The 23,020-nt window shown below is 48.9% G+C and overlaps 1 protein-coding gene across 7 annotated transcripts in view; it reads right to left on the reverse strand.

Moving 5' to 3' along the window:
* Positions 1-1,747: 1,747 nt before the first annotated feature.
* The window catches only part of TTLL6 (tubulin tyrosine ligase like 6), a 34,735-nt gene continuing 13,462 nt past the window's right edge, over positions 1,748-23,020 (reverse strand). For 4 of the 7 annotated variants that reach the window (XM_013062670.2, XM_004764753.3, XM_045070387.1 and 1 more), the window contains 8 exons: positions 22,870-22,955; positions 16,862-17,087; positions 15,369-15,544; positions 13,005-13,193; positions 11,969-12,143; positions 10,727-10,996; positions 5,764-6,130; positions 3,980-5,277 (listed from right to left, as the gene is read on the reverse strand). In XM_013062670.2, the coding sequence (XP_012918124.1) occupies positions 5,018-5,277; positions 5,764-6,130; positions 10,727-10,996; positions 11,969-12,143; positions 13,005-13,193; positions 15,369-15,544; positions 16,862-17,087; positions 22,870-22,955 (1,749 nt within the window). In that variant the 3' untranslated portion in view covers positions 3,980-5,017. Of the gene's footprint in view, positions 1,878-3,979; positions 5,278-5,763; positions 6,131-9,493; positions 10,263-10,726; positions 10,997-11,968; positions 12,144-13,004; positions 13,194-15,368; positions 15,545-16,861; positions 17,088-22,869; positions 22,956-23,020 lie in introns of those variants that run through there. The other 3 variants (XM_045070385.1, XM_045070390.1, XM_045070389.1) reach the window with 3 other exon arrangements.

The following is a 23,020-nucleotide window of genomic DNA, read 5'->3' on the forward strand; positions in this document are numbered from 1 at the left end:
TGCGGAGCTTGATCCAAGGACCCTGGGATCATGACCTGAGCTGAAGGCAGAGGCTTAACCCACTGAGCCACCCAGGTGCCCCGGGTTAATTTTTTAAAATTCATCTCTATGCCCAACATGGGGCTCAAACTCACAATCCCGAGATCAAGAGTCACATGCTCCACCAACTGAGCCAGCCAGGTGGCCCAGTTAATTTTTTAGTAGTCTCCCTAGTTGTAATCAGGGCTTCCTTTTTTTTGCCATCCAGGTGAGACTTGACTTACTTACAAGAAGAAGTCTACACCAGGAGTCCTTGAAAACCAGGCCTTAAGGTGTTGTGTGTATGTGTGCTTCACAGCTGGACACAAATGGCTTCTCCATTCACTACTCCATCCACTACTTTGGATAACTGAGGAGTACTGAGGGCTTCAAGTATCCCAGAATCCCCTGACATCCTTGACAGAAAGTCATCCCATCAGGACTTCATAAAGCAAATCTGGGTCAACATTGTGAAGCAGATTCTTGACTTTAGACATCAACTTTCTTCCACCCCTGCCCCATACTTTTCCTCCAAAGCTCATTTCCGGGATCTAATTCCGAAAGAGCAAGTGAGGCAAAGTCTTAGATCACATTCTTGGAGGGTAGAGGATGAACAAAATGAAATGGCATGAACAAAATGGCAAAGCGAAATGTTATGCCTGGAGTCTAGCCAGGGTTGATGTTGGGCAGACACATGGCAACCACAGAGCTCCCAAAAGGGTCCCCTAGACACCAGGCTCCCAACAGGGAGGGCCAGGCTTATCATTCATCCAAAGAAATTCTTCAAGTTCTCCCAACATGTTTTTGGCGAATTTGGAGCTTTCTTAATGAGGAGAGCTCAGGAGAACTCTCTCTCCTGCTTCCCCCTTCCCATTCTTACTCTGGATCAGGCTCACCATCCCACCAGCATCAAACATGACAATTTATTTTATTAGTGTACACTTCAGGGGAAGATGCATCATTCTTGCAAGTTGATATAAAAAGACCTGCAGGCTGGGTAACTCTCCCCTCACTTCTTCATCAGAAAGATTGATGTGGATGTGGACTGTAAGGGAGGTAGCAGGAAGGTGTTAGGCATTGAGGTGGCTCAGGTAGGAGGAGGTCTGGTCTGTACCTGGTAAAGTTACATCTGCACCAATTCCCTTACTCAGGGCTCAGAATCCTCCAACATGCCTCGCCCTTTCTCTGTCTTTTCTCTTTGGGGTCGAAAACCAAGTGACGCAGACCTGTTGGTAGACTGAGGGCTTCGGATTCCTGGAAACTTTGAGTCCTTCTCTGAAACACTCTTCCTTTCACACTGCTCTATCTGGGGTTGGGGTCGGGGAGTGTTCTGGATGATGGGGCCATCTGAGGGACCCATAGGAATGCTACTGGTGGGACAACTGGGCTGTGTCCTGGGGCAGAACCAATACGTTTCAGAGGTCATGGTCCTACAGCACTGGAAGCTAACTGGGAGGGCACAGAAGACAAGGCTGTTGGCCCCATGCTGTTAATGGGAAGTCGTTTTAAGACCAGGATATCTAGACGAGGAAATAAAACTTTCAGTTGACTCTATGGACATTGTAGACACGTTAAGAAACGATAAATTATTTCCTGGGCGTAAGAGATGGAAAGAGGGGGGGCGCCTGGGTGGCTCAGTGGGTTAAGCCGCTGCCTTCGGCTCGGGTCATGATCTCAGGGTCCTGGGATCGAGTCCTGCATCGGGCTCTCTGCTCGGCGGGGAGCCTGCTTCCTCCTCTCTCTCTCTGCCTGCCTCTCTGCCTACTTGTGATCTCTCTCTGTCAAATAAATAAATAAAAAATCTTAAAAAAAAAAAAAGAGATGGAAAGAGGGGAAAATGACAGAGATCCAGTCTGATTCTGAAAAGAAAAAAAAAAAAAGAATTTTTCCTTAGCATTTCCTTTAAAATGGCCTTTAGAATATTCAAGCCAATTAACTTTTATCACCATCCTGTCTAGTAGGTCAGGAGACACTCCTAGATCCACATCCACAGTCACCAGAAACTCATTTTATCTACGCACCATTCACCTTCCTGCATCCTTCTAGCACCAGATGCTATGGTATGGACCATTCAAGAGCGGCCAAGATGGCTGGACAGAGACAAGAAGCGGTAGCGGTTAAGTGCGTGAGTGTAGGATCTCTCAATGCCCTTGTGCAAGTTACTTAACCTCTCTCACCCTTGGCTTTCTCTTTTGAAAAAAGAGAATGACAACAGCACTCACCACACAGGGCTGCTTTGAGGACTGAGAGAAGGTAGGCAAAGCCTTTAGTCCACTGAAAGCAAGTACGTCTTGCTTCAGTCCCTGCTGGGCTCATCGCCATCAACATGGCATCACCACCATCATCATGCTGGTGGGTCGTCCTCACCAGTGCCGCCAACTCACTCAGGTGCCAGGCATCCTGCTTTGGCAAGCTTTTAATCATCTTAAAATCTACAAAATGCGCTACTTATCCCCTAAAACTCAGTTGTTGACAGATCTGGAATCTGAGGCTGGTTGACCGACCTACTGTGAAAGTGGATCCAGAGGAAGGAAGATGAGATTATAGTGATTTAAGGAAAAACATGGAGGAATGTGTCAGGCCTCCTGTCCTCACATGGAGCAAGGTGGAAGAAACATCATGTTCTTTTGTCCAGAACCCATCACTTCTGTGAGGTTGGGGGAGTCATTTACTGTCCCCCAAACCCTGATTCTCTCCTTCTGCAAATTGAGGATAAATCATAATGTCTTCTTGTCAACCTCACAATATTGACCTGAGGATTGCATGACACATGGCACCTCTCCTTGATGTGTGGAAGGTATTACAGCAACCGGGAGAGCCCCTGATCCACAATTTGGACCTTACCTCTTTCTTTCATTCAACCATTAGTCATTATGCCGAAGCCCTATTCTTATGCCACATCATCTTTCATTTGTACATCAATGCATCGATAGCCAGGCATTGCCCTGTATATAACCAGATTTTATGAGTTTGCCTTGTATGTGTCAGTCCTTTGTGGACTGATTAATTGAGATTTTTAGACGCCATCATTTGACATAAGAGCAGAGGGCCAGCTCTGAGATCTGGTGACCCCATACAACATGCTAAGAGGGCCTGCCTGGTCTTCCTGGCTACCTGCAGAAATAGAAGAGCTATTTACTACGCCCTTAGCTCAAACTGAAGACTATTACAAACACCATTGGAAAGAAAGATGGTATGGTTTGGGCATCAGAACCATGTGACTCAAATCCTTGCTCTGTCACCAACAAGCTATGGGACCTCCCAAAAGTTAGGCGTTAATGTTTTTTGAGCCTCATTTTTTTTTCTTTTCTAAAAGGCACAATGTGATTGGAATGAAATTAGATAAAAAATATATGTAGAAGTGTTCTGGCACCTCTATGGTAGGCTCCCAAAAAAGGGGGTAACTGTTACCATCATTAATATTCATTAAAAAGTTACTGCCTTCAGCCACTGTCCACTACGGTAGTAAAAGTCTATAACAGAAGCCTCCGTGTGACAAACTGCTCTTAGAAATTAGAGCCAGAGAAACAAGTCTTTCCTACAGAACTAGCTACCTATTTCCTTTTGAACTTACTTTTACTCACTTAGGAGAAAATATCAAAAACTTCTCTGCCAACAAAATCCCAGAGCCTCTCAGGGAGCCTGAAACCAAGCTGGGCTTTGCTGAAGAATGACACAGACACGATATAATGAGCACTGGGTATTGTATGCAACAGATGAGTAACTGACCTCCACATCTGACACTGACGATACACTCTATGTCAACTAACTGAATTTAAATAAAGTAAGTTAAAAAGAAAAAAAAATAGAGGGGTGCCTGGGTGGCTCAGGGGGTTAAGTCCTCTGCCTTTGGTCACGGTCCCAGGGTCCTGGGATCGAGCTCCGCATCAGGCTCTCTGCTCGGCGGGGAGCCTGTTTCCCCTTCTCTCTCTGCCTGTCTCTCTGCCTACTTGTGATCTCTGTCTGTCAAATAAATAAATAAAATCTTTAAAAAAAAAAAAAAAGAAATAAAGAAAAAATTCCATCTGAAAAAGAAGGACACCTGATGTCAGGGGTTCAAGTAAGTGAGAAGCTCATTTCTAACTCACTATGACCCAAACCTGGTGTTGGGTCACCAATCCCTTAAGTGCCAATATGGGGACAACTAGGTGGCATAGTCTGGTAAGCCTTCGACTCTGGTTTTTAACTCTCTTTCTCACTAAAATAAATAAATCTTCAAAAAAAAAATTTTTTTTTTTAAATTTTAGTACTGGAAGATTACAAATCGAATATGGTAGGGGTGGGTTTGAGCTCCTTAAGGGCAGGCCAATAGGTCAGGCCTGGCTGTCACAGGTTCCTCTGCCCAGGCCTGGGTCTAGATGCAGGACAGTCCTCTGTACCACACCTGAGATGCTTATTCGAGAGACAGATTCCCAGGGCTTCATCTCAAGCCTCTTGCATCAGAACTTTCAGGGGGTGTGACCCAGAAAACTGTAGGCTTAACAAGCACCTCCCCCGCCACTGTGATTCATATTGTCAGGGAAGTTTGGGAAACACCAGGCCCAGTTTTTCTCTGACAGTGGTGAGAAGGGCATCAGAATCGTGGAGAAGCCCTCCTCAAATGCAGATTCCTGGACTCCCCCAGGACCTACTGAATCAGAATTTCTGGAAGCAGGCTGTAGACGTATGCATTTTTACAAGCACCCAAAGTGATGTCTACGGGGCTGATGTTTACCTGTTTGCCCTCCTGCTGCGTGAGCTACCAGTCACAAGGCGGCCGGGTCAAACTGGAGGTCACAGTCTGCTTTAGTAGGAGGGAGGGAGGTCGGTCATAGCAGAATCACATATTGCAAGGGGCTGGGGGGGGGCACATTTTGATTGAGGTCCGTCTGAACTGTTTACTTACCTGGATGTCTTTTATCAATCCAGGCACCCTCCTACTTCCCTGACGTTCCAGAAATACACACCTGCGGTGCTTGCCAGGGAAACAAGCCCATGAAGGGAATACAGGTGGACCCACCTAGTCCCTCTCACATCCTTTTTGGCCAGAGACCAGGTTGCGGCTGTAGGCTTCCTGACACGGGTCTCTTGCGGTGCTGCTGTAGCTCCTGCCAGGCCTCGGATCCAGTCGGGCTGGGGTGGCGACCACCAGCAGGTCGCTGAGGGTCATTTCATGGCTGGGAGGACTGTGCAGGAGCAGGAGCGAGGACAGACGCAGCTGCCTCTTCTCGCCAGAGCTTCGGCTGCTGAAGCAGCACTCCCAGGGCAGGCAGCGGTTTTCTGGAAAGGCAAAATCATTGGCATCACCCATTTGTAAGGCTGGGCGAGGCGCACATGGCCCGCGGAGGCCGCCTCGCCTCCCGCCGGGGTTCCCTGGCTTCAAGCTAGCTCAAGTTCCTGAATCAGAATCAGCCTCTGCTCCTCTCCTGCCAGAAGCTTCTCTTCCCTGTTTCCCTACTTCGTGCCCTTCCGCTGATTCTAACTCAGCCAAATGCCTCTCACCTCAATGACAACCAGCAATCAGGAATCGTCAGACAGGGAGCTTGCCAAAAGCAGTTTATTTTTACCTTTTTTTGTAATTTCATTAAGACCAGAGACTCCCTAAGAATGTGAATGATATCTCCCCCACCAGGCAGGGAAGGGGGTGTCTTCCTAAGGCTGCATTCCCCGACCACCACCCCAGACTGGGCGCTCCTCAAAGACAAGGACTGGTCCTGTTGGGAACCCCTAAGCTCTTGGCACCGGCCTGGCTGGGCTGGCACTCACGTGACTTGTGACTCCGCCCCAGCTTTGGGCTGCCGCAAGCTGGGAACAGGGAGAGCTTCTCCCGAAGTGGGACCTTGGTGAAGAGCTCCGACAGCAGGGGCTGCTTCTGAGTCTCATTCTCCAGTGCCGGCCAGCTTGGCTTCAGACTTCGTGAGAAGCTCTGGGATTTTGCTGGAAGGCAAATTTTGGATATTTTCCCCTGGATGAGGTCTTGCGGGAAGTGATGCTCCTTGTATTTAAAGACCACCTTGTCCATCTCGGGGCTACCGCAGCCAGAGCTGGTTGTCCCGGTCCCACCAGGCAGAGGCTCTGGGGAGTCTGAGACCTGAGTGGTAGGAGCTGGGCACGTTTCTATGGAGGCTAAGGGCTGGAAGAGAAAACAGTCCAACGTGAGATTGTGGAAGCCTGACACGCCTTCCCATTCCTTCTTGATTTAAATAAACAGACTAAGGAGGCCAAGTTCATCAGCAGCAAGAAAGATTAGGTTAGAATACTTTCGTAACCAGGAATTGGCTGAACACTAGGGCAGAGGATGGCGAATGTCCATAGAGCTTCCTCTGGTTTTTTGTTTTGGGGGTATTTTTTTTTTTAACAAAAGAGAAATTTTATTTATCAAATTTACTTAGTTTTTATTTAAAGATTTTATTTATTTATTTCAGAGAGAGAAGGAACACAAGCATCTGCCTGAGATCCTCCCACTCCCTCTGCCCCACCCTCCGTGTGCATGTGTGCTCTCTTTCTAAAATAAATAAATACATCTTTTTTTAAAAAAAAAAGATTTGATGGAGTGCCTGGGTGGCTCAGTGGGTTAAGCCTCTGCCTTTGGCTCAGATCATGATCTCAGGGTTCTTGGATTGAGCCCCGCATCGGGCTCTCTGCTCAGCGGGGAGCCTGCGGCTCCCCCACCTCCTCTGCTTGCTTCTCTGCCTACTTGTGATCTCTGTCTGTCAAATAAATAAATAAAATATTTTTAAAAAAAGATTTGAGCATTTCAATGCATGTAAATTTAATCTTAAAAAAAAAAAAGAAAAACAGGCTCAACACGAAAAAGGTCACAGAATGAGATAAATGACCCAATCACATTTAAATAAAGCTTAAATGCATATATTTTTTTAAAAAATACCTACTTTGCTAGGGAAACATATTAACAAAAGATGGTGGATAGGAGAATGGGAGGTGAGCATAGAGATAAGAGGGAAATATAAATAAATGAAAGATGTAAAGTCTTTGAATGAAGCAGGGCTTTTTATTAAATTAACACTACGCATATGAAATACAAAGAAAAACAATAAAAAATTGCTGCTTATTTAAAAAAATCTCTTTGGAGTTAAGTGATACTACTTTACACTTAGATTAATGAGAGAAGAACAAAGACAGTCTTAAGAAGTTGCAGTAATATTAAAATAACAGCTAATGCTTCCTGAACCCTTTGTGGCAGGTGCCACTCTCTACATTTTCATGTATTCTTCCATTTAATCCTCAAAGCAATCCACTGGCAGGTACTATTATTAAAATTCTGCTTTTTTAGGGGCACCTGGGTAGCTCAGTGGGTTAAAGCCTCTGCCTTCGGCTCAGGTCATGATCTCAGGGTCCTGGGATCGAGCCCCACATCAGGCTCTTTGCTCAGCGGAGAGCCTGCTTCCTCTTCTCTCTCTGCCTACTTGTGATCTCTGTCAAATAAATAAAAATCTTTTTTAAAATTTCCATTTTTATTTATTTGAGAGAATGAGAGAGAGACAGAGAGAGTGCAAGAGCGGGAGGAGGGGCAGAGGGAGAGGGGGAAGCAGACTCCCTGCTGAGTGCAGAGCCTGCCAACAAGGGGCTGGATCCCAGGATCCCAGGATCCTGAAATCGTGACGTACGCTGAAGTCAGACGCTTAACCCACTGAGCCACCCAGGTGCTAAAATTCCAGTTTTTTCCGTTGAGGAAACTGAGGCTTGGGGAGATAAGAGTGACTAGACACAAGTCATAAAGGAGACTCCAGGATCCAAATAGAGGCAACCAGATCGATGCATACTCTTTACTCTTTTCCTTTTTTTTTCTTTATTACAGGAAAAAATGCACATGCGCACGCATGACATAGAATTTGCTACCTTAACCATTTTTTTAAAGATTTTATTTATTTGACAGAGAGAGACACAGAGAGAAAGGGAACACAAGCAGGGAGAGTGGGAGAGGGAGAAGCAGGCTTCCCGCTGAGCAGGACCCTGGGATCATGACCTGAGCTGAAGGCAGGCGCTTAACAACTGAGCCACCGAGGTGCCCCATCTACCTTAACCACATTTTTAAAAAAAGATTTTATTTATTTATTTGACAGACAGAGATCGTGAGTAGGCAGAGAGGCAGGCAGAGAGAGAGGGGGAAGCAGGCTCTCCGCACAGAGCCCGATGCGGGGCTCGAACCCAGGACCCTGAGATCATGACCTGAGCCAAAGGCAGAGGTTTAACCCACTGAGCCACCCAGGCGCCCCTACCTTAACCATTTTTAAGTATACAGTAAGTAGCATCAGTAATATCCCCATCACTGTGCAACAGACCTGCAGGGAGACTCCCTGTTGAGTAGGGAGCCTGACCTGGGGCTCGATCCCATACCCATGAGCAAGGACCTGAGCTAAAACCAAGAGTCAGATGTTTAACCAACTGAGCCACCTTGGTGCCACTCAGGTTTTTAAAGATTTGTTTGTTTATTTATTTATTTATTTGAGAAAAAGCAGGAGGATGGGCAGAGGGAGATGGGGAAAGAATCTCAAATAGACTCCACACTGAGGGCAGAGCCCAATGGGGGACTTGACCCCACGACCCCAAGATCACAACCTGAGTGGAAACCAAGAGTCAGGCACTCAACCAAATGGGCCACCCATAAATCCTTCAGCCATTTAAAAAATCAGGTTATCTTTGGTATGAGTTGTAAGAATCCTTTATATATTCTGGATACGAACCCCTTATCAGAGACATAGTTTGAAAATATTTTCTCCCATTTCATAGGTTGCCTTTTCACTCTGTTGACTGTTCAAGTTTATATAGTCCCACTTACCTACTTTTGCTTTTTTTTAAAGTTTTGTTTCCTTATTTATTATTTATTATTTAAGTATAATAAATACTTAAATACTTAATAATACTAAACTACTTAAATAAATTTAGGTAATCTCTATATGTAACATGGGACTTGAACTCATGACCCTGAGATCAAGAGCCACACGGTCTTCTGCCTGAACCAGGCAGGCAGCCCAGCTTTTGGTGTGAAATCCAGTGTCATGAAGCTTCAAAGCCTAACCTCTCTTTTTTTTTTTTTTTTAAGATTTTATTTATTTATCCGACAGACAGAGATCACAAGTAGGCAGAGAGAGGCAGGCAGAGAGAGAGGAGGAAGCAGGCTCCCTGCTGAGCAGAGAGCCCGATGTGGGGCTCGATCCCAGGACCCTGGGATCATGACCCGAGCCAAAGGCAGCAGCCCAACCCACTGAGCCACCCAGGTGCCCCCGAAGCCTAATCTCTTAAAGGTGTTTATGGAATGGTGGTTGTAAACCTATTAATAAGTCATGAAATTAATGTAGTGGGTTGTAACATGTATTTTTATTTATTTATTTTAAAGATTTTATTTATTCATTTGAGAGAGAGAGAGACAGAGAGAACACAAGCAGGGAGAGACGGAGAAGCAGACTTCCCATTGAGCTGGGAGCCTAATGTGGGGTTGGATCCCAGGACCCTGGGATCATGATCTGAGCTGAAGGCAGAGGCTTAGTCAACTGAGCCACCCAGCTGCCCCAGGAACTGGTATTTTTGAAAGAACAGAACAGAACAGAACAGAATAAAAAATATCAAAGGAGTCACCATCCGTAGTATGGCTCATCGTTGTTTTAGAAGCTTTTTTCCAGTGTGTGTGTATGGACGGATGAAATGAAACAGATTTCCACTGCAGGCTATGGTTAGGAACTTGAAAAGCATTGCACTCCACCGTATTGTACTTAGGCCTGGCAATCGCCAGCAAGGCCGAACATTTTCCAGGACTTACATACAGTCATCATATAGCCTGACTACAGTAAACACAAAAGGACCCGTTCTAGAGCTGTCAGGACCACATTTATGTGGCACCCTAGTGTCCACAAAGATAGAAAATCAACTGTCACATTCAATTAATGTTCTTGATGTGAACTTTATGGGTGATGTTTGTTTTGACTTCCTCATTGTAAAAGAGTTATAAAGATTGTATACATCTGGTTTTCTGCTTATAAATATCTATAAGTTATTTAGGGCTCCAGGGGAGATCTGAAAGAGTGTTCTCTCCTTCAACAGGTGTCCATATACAAATGGAGTTTGAGAAACACTGTGTAAGGGCATGAGCTGGGTTCGACACTGCCACAAAGCTCAGACTGTGACCTTATTCGGAAACAGGGTCTTTGCAGATATCACGAGGCAGGTGAAAGTGAGGTCATATTGGATCCGGGGGAGCCCTCAGTCCAATGACTGGTGGTGTGCTTACAGGAAGGCCACGTGAAGACCTACAGAAGAGACACTCAACGAGTCCCACTGGAGTCCCAGTGCCACAAGCCAAGAAGCGCCAAGGATTGTTGGCAGCCACCAGAATCTAACAAGAATCAAGGAAGGAAAAGAAGGATCCTCCCTCTAGAGCCTTCAGATGAGGCACGGCCCCACCAACACCTTGTTTTCAGACTTCTAGCCTCCAGAACTGTGAACAAATAAATGCGTGTTTTAAGCCCCCAAGTCCATGGTGATTTGCTCCAGCAGCCAGAGATGAGAACATGCCTAAAGATGGGGTGCAGAAGACGGCCACTGGAAAAGCCCCAAAATTATGGATCCATTCTCCTAGCATGTACGCTCTCGCACAACTTGGACTTCCCAAGTGGGGACACTGAGGCTTAAGTGGCTTGCTCAGAAAGCAAGACTCCTACCACTGCCCCCTGAGTGAGCAGAGCCCTCTGGGGAGGTAGACCGCTCTACTCACCCCTGTGCTGGGAAATATGTTCACTGCAGAGGCAGATTTGACCTCCTCGATTCTGGAGATGGGTTGACTGAGCTCCATCCCTGGGCAGCTGAGAAGGTTCGAGTGGCTGAGGTCAGGTACAGATGTGTAACGCCTTGCAGCTATAGGCTCGCAAGGAGGAGGGCTGGCCCCTTCTGGGTCAAGGCTGCTGTCTGTCTCATTTGTCTTTGCATCTCTGACACTCAGGAAGAAGTCCGGTGTGCAGGATACCAATGCCATTGGCTGGAGATGCTGGGAAGGAGGAAACCAAACACAGCCCGTGGGAACCCAGCTCTGTCCACTTACAGATTTATCTGCACCAAGGGTAGGTGCCGAGGAGAGGAGGAGGAGAAGGAAAGCAATAGGTATCAAAGTCTCTCTAATCTGAGGTTCTTATCCTGGGGTGCAGGGACCCCCTAGAGGGCTCATGGACAGTTTCACAGGATCTTTGAGCTGCTTAAACCTATACATTTAGAACTTTGTATACTTTGTATCTTTGTATACTTTATGGTAAGAGAGTATCATATATTTTATCAGTTTCTTAAAAAAGACCTATGACCCTAGCAAAGTTACAAAAAAAAAAAAAAAAAAACCTAAAAATATCCTGCTGTCATCCTGTCCCTTCTGGTGAGCGTTCGAGAAAAAGGAGATGGACCAAAAAGCCAGTTGAGTCCTTCTCCTGAGCCAGAAGAAATAATGAGGCACAGAAGGTCAATCCAAAGATTCAGACTGTAGAACAACGGGACAGCTGCCCCCCGCCCCACCACGTCCAGGGCTGGCCCACACTTCGAGCAGAGAGCAGGCTGGAAGGACCTAGCTGTGGTCCCTTACCCCACATAAAGGTGAGGGTCCTGCCTCCGTGAAGCCCTTCTCTGCGGCCCCCTCTCTCAGCTGCACCCCTGGCCTGCTAGAGGGGAGCACTCCAGCCCAAACTGGGCTTGGGACCCATGAGTAGAATGGTCCCAGAGCCCGCTCCCTACACGGGGAATCGTGCTCAGCCTCCCAGCTGCTTTTCTTCCCGACGGAGGAGACCAGGACAGAGCAGCGAGAGTCCTCTGAAGGATGCCCGGCACGTCGTGACTTCCTGTGGCCTGGCCCTCGGTCAGCCCCCTTCCTTCAGTGCGTCAGGGCTCTGAGCAGCGGTCTCCTGAGCAGCCCCCCACGGAGCGGCCCCAGCCGGGGAAGGGTGCCGGGCACACATGCTCCCCTCCCAGCGGGGTTTACTTGTTTGAAGGTGAAGGTGGCGGCCTGGGGTTTCTGCTGGGGTCTCTGTCGGCAGCTTTTCGTCCTCTTGCCCCTCGCTTGCTCGCCTGCCGACTCCCCCTGCATCTCCACCTTCTTCTCCTTCACTGGGAAGGACTTTTTCTCCTGCTTCAGCCTCAGGTCCTGGATCAGCTGCCTGTCCAGGTAGAACAGGGAGGGTCGCCGAGGTTAGGGATGGGCTGCAAAAGTGGGCGCTCCCCCACCCCTCCCCGAGGGGTCGCTGATGCTTGGTAAAGAGTGCAGTGTCGTCCCCCCGGGTGTCCAGTCTGCTCAAATGACTACAGGGCCCGACGCAGGAGGTGGGGAGGGGACAGCCGTGCCTCCCACCATACCATTCCCAGTCTGGGGAATAGCATCCAAGGAGTGGACACAGTCAGGGCCTCTGCCCACCTCTTCCACCTTCTCTCTCTCTCTCTCTCTCTCCACTTCCCAGGAGGCCAAATCCCACATGTGGCAGGGGCTGGGAAGAGGGTCTGGGTAGGGGGCCAACCCGAGGGGCCCCTACGTTGGGCCACTTTATATCCTGGGCCTTTCTGGCCAATGATGTAGTGAGAATAACAGTCACGTGGGTCAGGAGATGGGGATCCCAACCCTTCTTTGGTCATCACCATTCTGTGACCCCTTCTGTGCTCCGACCTCCCCATCCATAAAATGAGGTGATGGGTAGGGACTGGACAGGACAGGATGAGTGCCTTCCAGCTCTTAGATTTTACACCTATGTGAATCTAGGAGATAGCTCCCTGGGAATTCTGGAGGAGGGTGCAGGTTCCTGTCTCAGAAACGAGTTTCTAGAAGCAGCTACATACTGAACACCCCACACCAACGATGCCTATGATGCCTGGTCCCTGTGAGACTAAAGCAAATGTTTCCCTGACAATTTCTAGGTTGGGGATTGAAGCTCAGAGACCCTCCTCACCATCCTAGGCCCGTCACCCAGGAGGTCAAGCATGACCCAACCCATCCCAACACCCATCCACCTGGCCCGGAGCCCTCCTACCGGGCATACTCCTCCCGAGCCCTGGAGGTAATAGTATTCTGGAAGAGGGAGCTGTTGTCCTGGAAAAACTTCTCATACTTCTCCGAATTCAGAGTAGGATAAATCAGGCGGAACCCCCCACGATTCTCCTGCTCGTACTTCTCAGTTTTCTCCAACTGGACAGCCTGGAAACCCTTGACTTCCTCCATCCTGTGGGGGAACAGAACGCAGGGCTGCCGTAGATTTTCTCGGGATGAAGCCTGGAAGGGACACGCCAAGCCGGACGTCCTGTGGGGCCAGGCCGAGGCCTTGCACACAACAGTGGTCAACCCGTATTTGCTAAATAAACATGTGAACGTTTCCCTGAAAGGAGATCCTAGCCCTCTCAGGACGGCCAATGTCCTAATGCACAGGAAGCTGATCAGAATGGTCAGTCTTTCTGTATGAGACTCTCTCCTCACACAAAAACCCATCTCCCCTTGGCTCAGCTCTGAGGAGGCAGACCGTCATCACCTCCCCATTCACAACCCCTGCAACCCTCCTCTGGAGAACTGGCAGCTTGTGTTTGGCTAAATGTGAGGGCCTTTTGGATGCGCTTTTATGAGAACTGTGATGATCTCATTCTCCTTCACAGCCCCTCAGGGAGGTGGAGGTCAGGGAGGGAGGAATGAGAAACCCCTTTCACAGGAGGGAAACCAAGAGCCCTGAGCTACCAGGGCCAATTCATGACCAAGAGAATGACTCAGGGGAGGGCCCCAGCTTCTCCCTGGTGGATGGATGCTGCCTCCTCCTTGAGCAGTGGGGAGAGAGCTGGCCCAGCAGAAGGCATTCTGGAATCCTAAAGAGCATACTCGCTGTGCTCCGGCCCCAGGCCTGCCCCTTCCCAGCAAGGGGACCTTGCACACAAGTTGGTTCCTCTTCCAGAAGCCTGGTCTCCTTAGCTCCAGCGACAGGACCACACAAAAGCCCCTGCTACCGATCTGCCTCGGAGGGAAGATGGAGAGCACAGGCAAAAGTGCTCGGAGAATCTCAGTGTCCTCCCAACACAGAGGCTACTGTCCCAGTTCCCAAAACTCTGGCCCCAAGAATCAGTGGGTTCTGCTCATGTGGGCACGGCAGTTGTTGTGGGATCTGAAAAGAAACAAAGGCATGTCCTCGGCCGGGTTTAGTCTTCAGACACTAGAATCACCCCACAGAATGAAGGCCCCTATTTACAGGCAAATGCTGCCAGGCAGGGAGCTGGGCACACTCGCCCCCGCCAACCCAGGGACTTGTTCCCGTCAACCCAGGGATGCGGGGAGGATGGGGGGTAGGGAATGAGGGGGTAGTGGGGGTGGGTAGTAGGGCTCATGTGTCTTTCCATAAAAATAAAGCAACAGTTTTAATTTTTGATTGGTAATCCCTGAATCTTCCTGTTGTATTAGTAAACTCATACCCATAATGTCTAGTTCTGTCTACAACTTAATCTCTTATTTTTAGGTAAAAAAAAAAAAAAAGGCTCAGAGTGAAACTGTGGAAGTTGCCACATTCTGCAAATATAAACTGATTTTCCAAATAGGATTATCATTTGTTAGAACTGACTCCACTCCCCACCAACTCCAAGCAAGATTATTTTTTTAAAACGTAATGACTTTTTAAAATTGAAGTATAATTGATATAGAACAGTCTGTTAGTTTCTCAGGTGTGCAAACACGATTCACTACTTGTATGTATTGGGAAATGAACACCACAATAAGTCTACTTAACATCTGTCAACATACACAGTTAACAAAGTTTTTTTCCAGGGTGCCTGGGTGGCTCAGTAGGTTAAGCATCTGCCTTCGGCTCAGGTCATGATCCCAGGGCTCTGGGATCGAGCCCCGAGTCAGGTTCCCTGCTCACCGTGAAGCCTGCTTCTCCATCAGCCCCTCCCTCTGCTCATGCTCTCTCGTTCTCTCTCAAATAAACAAAATCTTTTTTTAAATTTTTTCTTGTGATGAAAACTTTTAAGATCTTAGCAACTTTCAAATATGCAACACAGCCTTACTAACTATAGTCATATGCCCTACATTACCTCCCCGTGACTTATTTTATAACTGAAAGTTTGTACCTCTTAAGCCCCTTCACTCATTTTGCCCACTGCCCCCTGCCAGGCAAGACTTTTCACCACCTCTAATACACACTATTGTGCCAGACACTATGATGAACCTTTTATTACACATTATCTCATTTAATTCCACCTTATAGATCACTGGCTCCATTTCACAGAAAGAACACTGAGGCTCAGAGAAGAGACGTACAGGCCATATAACTAGTAGGTTGCTGAGGACCAGGACAACTCAGACTTACTGGGAGCAAGAAAGTCATAGAGAATGGGGTCCCCAGGGTGAAGGGACACCTCTGTACCTGGTCTCCCGAGAACGACATTGCTGCCGGAATCGCCCCCGTTGTCTCTCCTCCTCCAAGACTTTCTTTTTGTCACAGTTTCCCAGGTTGATCAGGACCAAGGTGTCATAGAGCAGACTGTCTTTCACCTCTTTATCGAGCCAGGAGTCGGTGGAGAAGCTCGGAGAGTGGTTAACCTGTGAGGGCAGCAGGGGGCCGGGCTGTCCGTGTGGAAGCAGGGAGTAAGGCCCACCAGCCACCTCCAGGGAGCTCCCTAAGCCCAGCATGGGGCCTTGGCTACCACACAGGGGTGGGGGGGTAGGGGGAAGCGGGAGAGGGAGTCTGCCCTGGAGGCACGGTGAGGAGAGGAGGAAGCAGAACTTCCTCTAGTTTAACCAGCTTCGATTTCGGTCCTTTCCTCTTGTGAAGCATCAGGGCCACTGTGTCTGGTTTTCCTGCACCTGGTGGGTGCGCTTTCCCATGTACATGGCAAAGCCTTGAGCAGAGGGAAGGGTGCTGTCTAAAGGACCAGCCTTTAGACATAGAGCCTTTAGAGGTGGGGAAGAAACCAGATTGATGTCTTCAGGACCCTCCTCCTTCGGGAGGAGGGAGAGGGCTTGTTCCTGCTCATGGAAAAGACCAGATCATTCAGATGCACTCTGTAACATTTGAAGGTTTTTAGTGATTTCTGAAGGCCTGTGTCCCGTGGCCAATTCCACTCATTGGGTAAGCGCTCCAAACAGCCATATTCTCCTTCCTACCTATATCTGAGAACAAAGGCTGGGAATGGAGGAAAGCCAAGGCCCCAGGAAGGGCACACATGATTCGGGCTCTGCCCTCTAAAGACTCTGACTCTGTGCCAACCGGCCCTAACCGCTGGGACTTGGCACCTGGCTCGGCCAACCCCCATATCCTATAATGCAAACTGACGGGGTTGTTTGAGGGCTGCTGACCTCAGGTGTAATGGGGAAGAGAGATAGCCACCCAGATGCTTTTCTTCCTCCACCAACCACTCTGCCATGGGTCTGGGGGAGGCAGGAAACTCACTGAGTGGTTCCCCACTCATTCCCTTGGCCACAGATACCAGGACCTGAGTGGCCCAAGCCCCTGAGATCCAGGACTGGCTGCTCCTATATGATCTTGAACGCTGCCACCCAGCTTTGAGGAAGAACACCCCCTTTCTGGGAGATGATTCTGCGACAAAAAAATCAAGTTGTCCCTAGAGTCTTTCTTGTTTTCTCTAGAGTCTTTCTGTGCCTGAGTTCAAAGTTTCCAGGTCTGGGTGGACCTCAAGAGGGCACAGGAGCTCTCTAATTCCCGGCCATCTACCCCCCTCTGGTGGCCACTTCTTAGCTCAGAGAGAAGCCCCAGGCAGCCAGCACCACTGGATGAACGGGCATGGCCAGGAAGTTGATTAAAATGACTGGCTGAACCAGAGATGAAGGCATGAACCTGACCCCGGCTGATCCCCAGGAACAGCAGCCAATTTTCACCCCTAACCCCAACCCCTCTACCTCCAGCAGCCAGGGCTTGAGTTTGTGGTCCAACAAAATGTCGAAGCCCAGGATTTCAAAGCAGGCGCTGTTGAGGGTGTGGTTGGGGAAGCAGGTGTGGTAGTTATGCTTGATGATGGGGTGGGCGGAGATGATGGTCTTGATGATGACGTCCTCCATGTCTCTCCAGATCTGCTCCATGTTGTAGCCATGGGTCTCCATGTACATGTTGAAGGTGGAGAGCTTCCTGGAAGGAAACCACAGGCCATGAGGCGAGGCAGCCCACCTTCTGGTCATCTGAGGCCATCTCCTGCTGGAAACCAGAAACTTCTGGAGAAGTTAAGACCCCAGAGGTAATGGGGACAGACGCCCAGGACCCAGGGTGACAAGTAGGGCTATGACAGCTCAGGAGGGGGCTTCAGGAACCTCTATAGCCCAGAAGTGCGTGCAGATAATGACACAGAAGACCTGGCATGGGCACTGTCCCTGTGACCCGGAAAACACATGGGAGGCTGGGGCAGGGACTGGGTATTCGAGGTGGAAAGCTTAATGGATGGGTGAATAAAAAAAAAAAAAAAAAAAAAAAAAAACACCCTACATCATGGTTTTGTTTTGATGGCAAATATTTTGCAAACTTTGGTGGTCATGAGAAACTCACAGGGAGCCTTTTAAGAACACCAATCCCTGGGTCCCCCCCACCAGCCATCTGACGGGATTCTGGGAGGCACCAAAGACACGGAAACTTTGCTTGAGGACTATTCGCAGAGAAAAGGCAGCCCCGGAGCATTTCCACAGATAGGGTTACCAACTGTCCCAGCAAACCAGGATGGTCCCAATTGTTTAGATAAAGAAGATGGGGTGTGTATCTACAACGGAATATGATGCAGCCATCCAAAAAATGGAATCTTACCATTTGTAACCATGTGGATGGAACTAGAGGGTATTATGCTAAGCAAACTAAGCCAATCAGAGGAAGACAATTATCCCATGATCTCACTCATGGGTGGAATTTGAGAAACAAAACAGAGAGAATTTAAGAAACAAAACAAAAAATAGGGAAAGGAAGGGAAAAATAAAATAAAACAAAATCAGAGAGGGAGGCAAACTGTAAGAGACTCTTAACTACAGGAAATAAACTGAGGGTTGCTGGAGGGGATGTGGGTAGGGGGATGGGGTAACTGGGTGACGGGTATTTAGGAGGGCACGGGATGGAATGAGCACTGGGTGTTAGACGCAACAATGAGTCGCTGACCTCTACCTCTGAAACTAATGATACAGTATACTTTAATTACTTGGATTTAAATAAACTAAAATTTAAAAATAATAATAAATTTTAAAAAAAAGAACTGAAAGTCTCACATCATGGGAAACCCCTTACGCAGAGGCAAACTGAGGTGGCTTGTCACCCTATTACAGAGATCGGAGAATGTCTACGGTTCATGAGGAAACATGTGAAGGGCTGCTCTGGTCAGCTCTGAGCTGGGCGCTACAGAAAAGAGGCAAAGCGGAGGGTCTGAGAGACAAGGGTGGGGACACAGACACGCCCCCACACACAGGCAGGCGCGTGCGCACAGAGAGTTGAAATGGGAAGTGAGAAAGGGAGAGGAAGAGAGGCAGGGGCGTAAAGAGTAAAGAAGAGAGACTAAGACAAGAGACGTGGCTCACAAGGTTGTTCAAAGAGCTCACTGGACCCCAGCCAGCGGAGCCAAAAAGAAGGAAACAGGAATGTACACTTGCTGAGGGCCTGCTGTCTATGAAAAGGTCGGGAAATGAGAGAACCCCAAGAAACCACCCCCAGGGTCATGGGAAGCCTAAGGACCATTTCGAGGGTCAACTCACATAGGAAACAACCAAGGTTGCATTTATTTAAAGATACATTAGCAAAGGCCACTCGATACAGAGGCCCACTGCCTCTACTTGCCAATGCCAGGGAAGTGTGCCACATAAATGAATTTTCCAGATCGCTTGAAGCCAAGCCATTCAAGTGCAAAATAAAAATGTATTTAATTTGCCTAATTGGGAAATAAATTTTCCCAAAATAGATTATACACTTCCCTGCCTTCGTATAACAGACACTGCAAATCATAACATAACCTCTTCTTGATGACTCAGGCACATCACAATGAGCGTACATTACTGTATAATTTCCTAATGCCCCATGGTTGCCAATTCAATTGAACACATCAGCCATGTGCCAGGAGCCGCGGAAGATGCAGAGGACGTGGTCTCTGACCCCCAAGCCCTGCCAGATTTCCAGTTGTTCTGTCTTCCCCCTCACTGTTCCTGCTGAGTGCATGACTGGTTGGGGGGGGTCTACTGGGGGACGCAGTTGGCCTCCTGCTGGGGACGGGGGAACTGGGGACAGGTGAGACAGTCAACAAGAGAAGCAGATCGCCTCAGAAGATGGGGAAGAAGAAGAGAGAAAAGGTGAGGGGCGCCAGGGTGGCTTAGTGGGTTAAGCCACTTAGTGGGTTAACTTAGTGGGTTAAGCTTTGGCTCAGGTCATGATCTCAGGGTCCTGGGATTGAACCCCGTGTCAAGCTCTCTGCTCATCAGGGAGCCTGTTCCCCCCCCACCCCTCTCTCTCTGCCTGCTTCTCGGCCTAATTGTGGTCTCTCTGTCAAATAAATTAATAAAATCTTAAAAAAAAAAAAAGAAAGAAAGAAAAAGAAGAAGAGGAGGAGGAGGAAAGGTGAAAAGAAAAGGGAGGCACAGAAGAAAAGGAGGACTCTGCCTGTCCCATGGGAAGTGCTCAGAAGGCCAGGAAGCCACTCTCACCTTCAGAGAGCTTAAACATAATGGAGAACACATGAAAACGTGTGCACCAAGCCAAAGCAGTCATGGGCTATGGTTGATGTTGACCAGAGCGTGGTAGGAGTCCAGAGATGGGAAGGTTCCTGCGGAACCTTCAGATCCACGGGCTCGTCCTCAGAGATGGACCCCCGGTTCTCTCATCTGATTATCAAGTGAGCAGAGACTCACGGAGAAGACGGGCGGCACAGCAGCTCTGTGGCTGGACCAGGACCTACAGCCAGATCAGAGAAGGCAACATGGAAGCCTAGCAAGCCAGAAGGGCCTTCAAGGATGTTCTCTCATGTATTCTGTTGGAGCTGAACAAAGATGGAGAAGCGGGAATGGGCAAGACCTATATACAGAATGTGAGCCAGAGTGTCCTGGCGGATAACCACAGAGGGGACGGACAGACAGCGCGCCCTAGTGGTGAAGGGTAGACACTCCGGCGTTTTCATGGCGGTTCTATCACCTCCTGGCTGTGGGACCTTGGGCAAGTTATTTAACCCTTTATGCTGCAGAATTCTAATATGCAAAATCGTGCTGATGATAATTCTTAGAGTGTCGTTATGAGGATTAGAGGGGATGAGGTGTGTGTATTTCTTAGAATAGTGCCCGGCCCCTAGCAAGCCCTCAACAAATAGAAAGCTCACTACCCGTGTAGCAGGACAACAATGGAAAGTGGTGTCTGGTCACATTACAGTAGATTGAGCAGAAGAGTTTGAACTTGATGCTCTAGGCACCTGGGAGCCACAGTGATGTGGAAGTAAGCAGCAGAGAAGTCCCCCCCTTACTCAGAGAAGGTATGTTCTAAGACCCCCCAGAGGATGCCAGAACCCATCCATGGGTAGTACCCAAGTCTACAGGTACTGGTTTTTCCTATACATACACAACTATAATAAAGGTTAATTTGTAAATGAGATAGAGTAAGCGATTCATAATAAAAACTAAAAATAGAAAAATTACAACATTACACCGTAATGAAAGTAATGTGAATATTGTCTCTCTCTCTCAGGCTCTCAAAATAGCTTCCTGGGCTGTACTCCCCTTTCTTATGAGGATGATGTGAGATGACGAGACGCCTACCTGGTCAGATGAATGAGGACAACACAGGCACGTGACCTAGCATTAGGCTACCATTGACCTTCTGACGATGCATCAGAAAGAAGACCATCCATTACCGGACCTCAGTTAACCGTAGCCAGTGATACAGAACACAGAATAAGGATTACAGAATATTCACAGCATCTCCCCGCGTGGGGGTTTTTGCTTCTGAGCTCATTCATACATGTCCTCTCAATAGGTCCTTAACAGCATGTCTGAGGCTGGCCAGCCAGGATTGTACGTTTCTGTCATTCTAGAGATGAGAAAATGGAGGCACAGAGAGATCGAAGCCTGGATTTAGGGAGGAGGGCAGGGAGGCCAAGCAGCCGTCAGGTCTGAGGCTGAAGGGAGGCCTGGGTCTGGTGGAAAGGAAGGGACACGGGGACATCTGCAGGAGGAACGTTCAGGATTCAACTATGGAGATGACATCAAACTCTCTAACCTTGCTGGTCGGGAGGCAGAGAAGAGGAGCTGGGCAGGGGAGCCAGTTTGGAAGGCTGGGCTGGGAGCAAGGAGCAAGAAAACGCTGAGTTGGGGGCAACAGATGTCGGGGTGCACCGAGGAGGGATGAGCCTGGAGCTCAGGGAGAAGGGGCAGCGTGGAGGCTAGGGGAGTGGAGCAGAGGGGCAAGGCCTTGCCTGGTGGGGAGGGGGCAGAGGAGAGGGAAAAGAGGAGGAAGGGGGGGTGGGTGTCACAGAACAATACTGCACACTCTCCCCTGAGCCCTGGCCCCCTAACACCCCATCCATCGTGGCTTGAGTGTCCAAAGCCTGTCGCTGGGAGGTCTTCTTGTAAGAGGAGAGGAAAAGGGGGACCTTAGGTTACATGCCTTCTGAGGAAAAATCACAGTAAACACCAACAGTGTCCCTGCAGCCATCACGGGTCCTCTGAGCCTCACAATGACCCTGGGGGGGCGGTGAAGAAGCGGCGGTTCAGAGAGAGGAAGAGACGGACCCACGCGTGTCCTGCTGGTGAGAGTCAGAGCCAGGCCTAAGAGCCAGGCCTCGCTGAGTATTGACTCTTGGCTGACCTGGTGCCCAGGGTCCAGGTGGGGAGCCAAGGAGGCGGGACAGCTTCAGGCACGCTCTGAAACAGCGGAGACTGCCCCTCCAAGCAGGTTTCAGCTGGCGATTTTCCATTTGCTTTTTGGAACTCTGCCACCAGGGGAGTTGTGAAATTTCACGTGCCTCTCTGATGCTTTGAAGCCAAACAGACTGTGTGTTTACCAGGCCTTTGAAGCCCGGGGCAGGGAACGGAGCCGCACCTTGCAATCCGACAGACCTGCCTTCTCCCCCGGCTCTAGAATTTACGACCGTGTGACCTTGGGCAGCTTAACCTCTCAGAGACTCAGTTTCCTTGTCTGTGAAATGGAGATGGTACCTAACTCATGGTTCTGCACCTAAAAAGAGCCGATTACGATGCCTCGGTCATAGAAGAGAGAAGATGCAAAGGTGGAAAACATGTGCAGAGCCCCCGGCATGGGCCCCCAACACAGTAGGCCTTAGTCCATACTGCCTTGCCTTCCCCTTGGGCCTGGCCCATGTTCACTTCCTCCAGTCCCCCCTTTTGCCTAAAAGTCGAATGAGACAGGATCAGACAACAACGTGAAAGTGATAACTGGGAAGACACGCATTCCTCGCCTTCCCCCCACTTCTGGGGAATCTCAAAGCCAGCCAGCCACGGCCAGGCCACAGCAGGCATCATGACCTATCACTCGAGAATCTCTGTTGGAGCATCACCCTGGGAAACCACAGGCCAAAGGAACAATGGCTTGACATTGACATGTCCCTCTCCCTTGGCCAACTAGCAATGGATAAATATCAATTGGTTTGGAAATGTCAGAAGGGCCCGGTGTCATAAATGCATGCTTTGGTGTGTATGTGGTGAGTGTGTGTGTGTGGGTGTGTGTGTATCCAGCTGGGGATGTTTATCTCTCCTCCTCCCAACCTCCTAGGTTTACGATGTAGCCTTCTTTTAATGATTAACAGCCAGAGGGCAGAGAATAAGGAGGCAAAGGAATATTTGCTGAGCCCAGGTGACCCAAGATGGAAACACTAATGTGGGCGGACGGACAGGCAAGATCTGAACTCTGAGTGTAGCAGGGCAAGAAGACAAAAGTGAGGCAGCCTTCTTACCTCTTGCTTCCGGTGTGAGCATCTTGAATGAAATTGGAACTGTGCTTATTAATGGAATAATTAGTCAGGTGCATGCAGATATCGTCCTGGGGAAAGAGACACAAGTCTGTGTCATCAGGAGGTAGGGCAGGCCTCCTACTTCTTCTCTGTG

Source organism: Mustela putorius, unplaced genomic scaffold, assembly GCF_011764305.1.
Source record: "Mustela putorius furo isolate JIRA1106 unplaced genomic scaffold, ASM1176430v1.1 tig00003962_pilon_pilon_pilon, whole genome shotgun sequence".
In the NCBI taxonomy this organism is placed as follows: domain Eukaryota; kingdom Metazoa; phylum Chordata; class Mammalia; order Carnivora; family Mustelidae; genus Mustela; species Mustela putorius.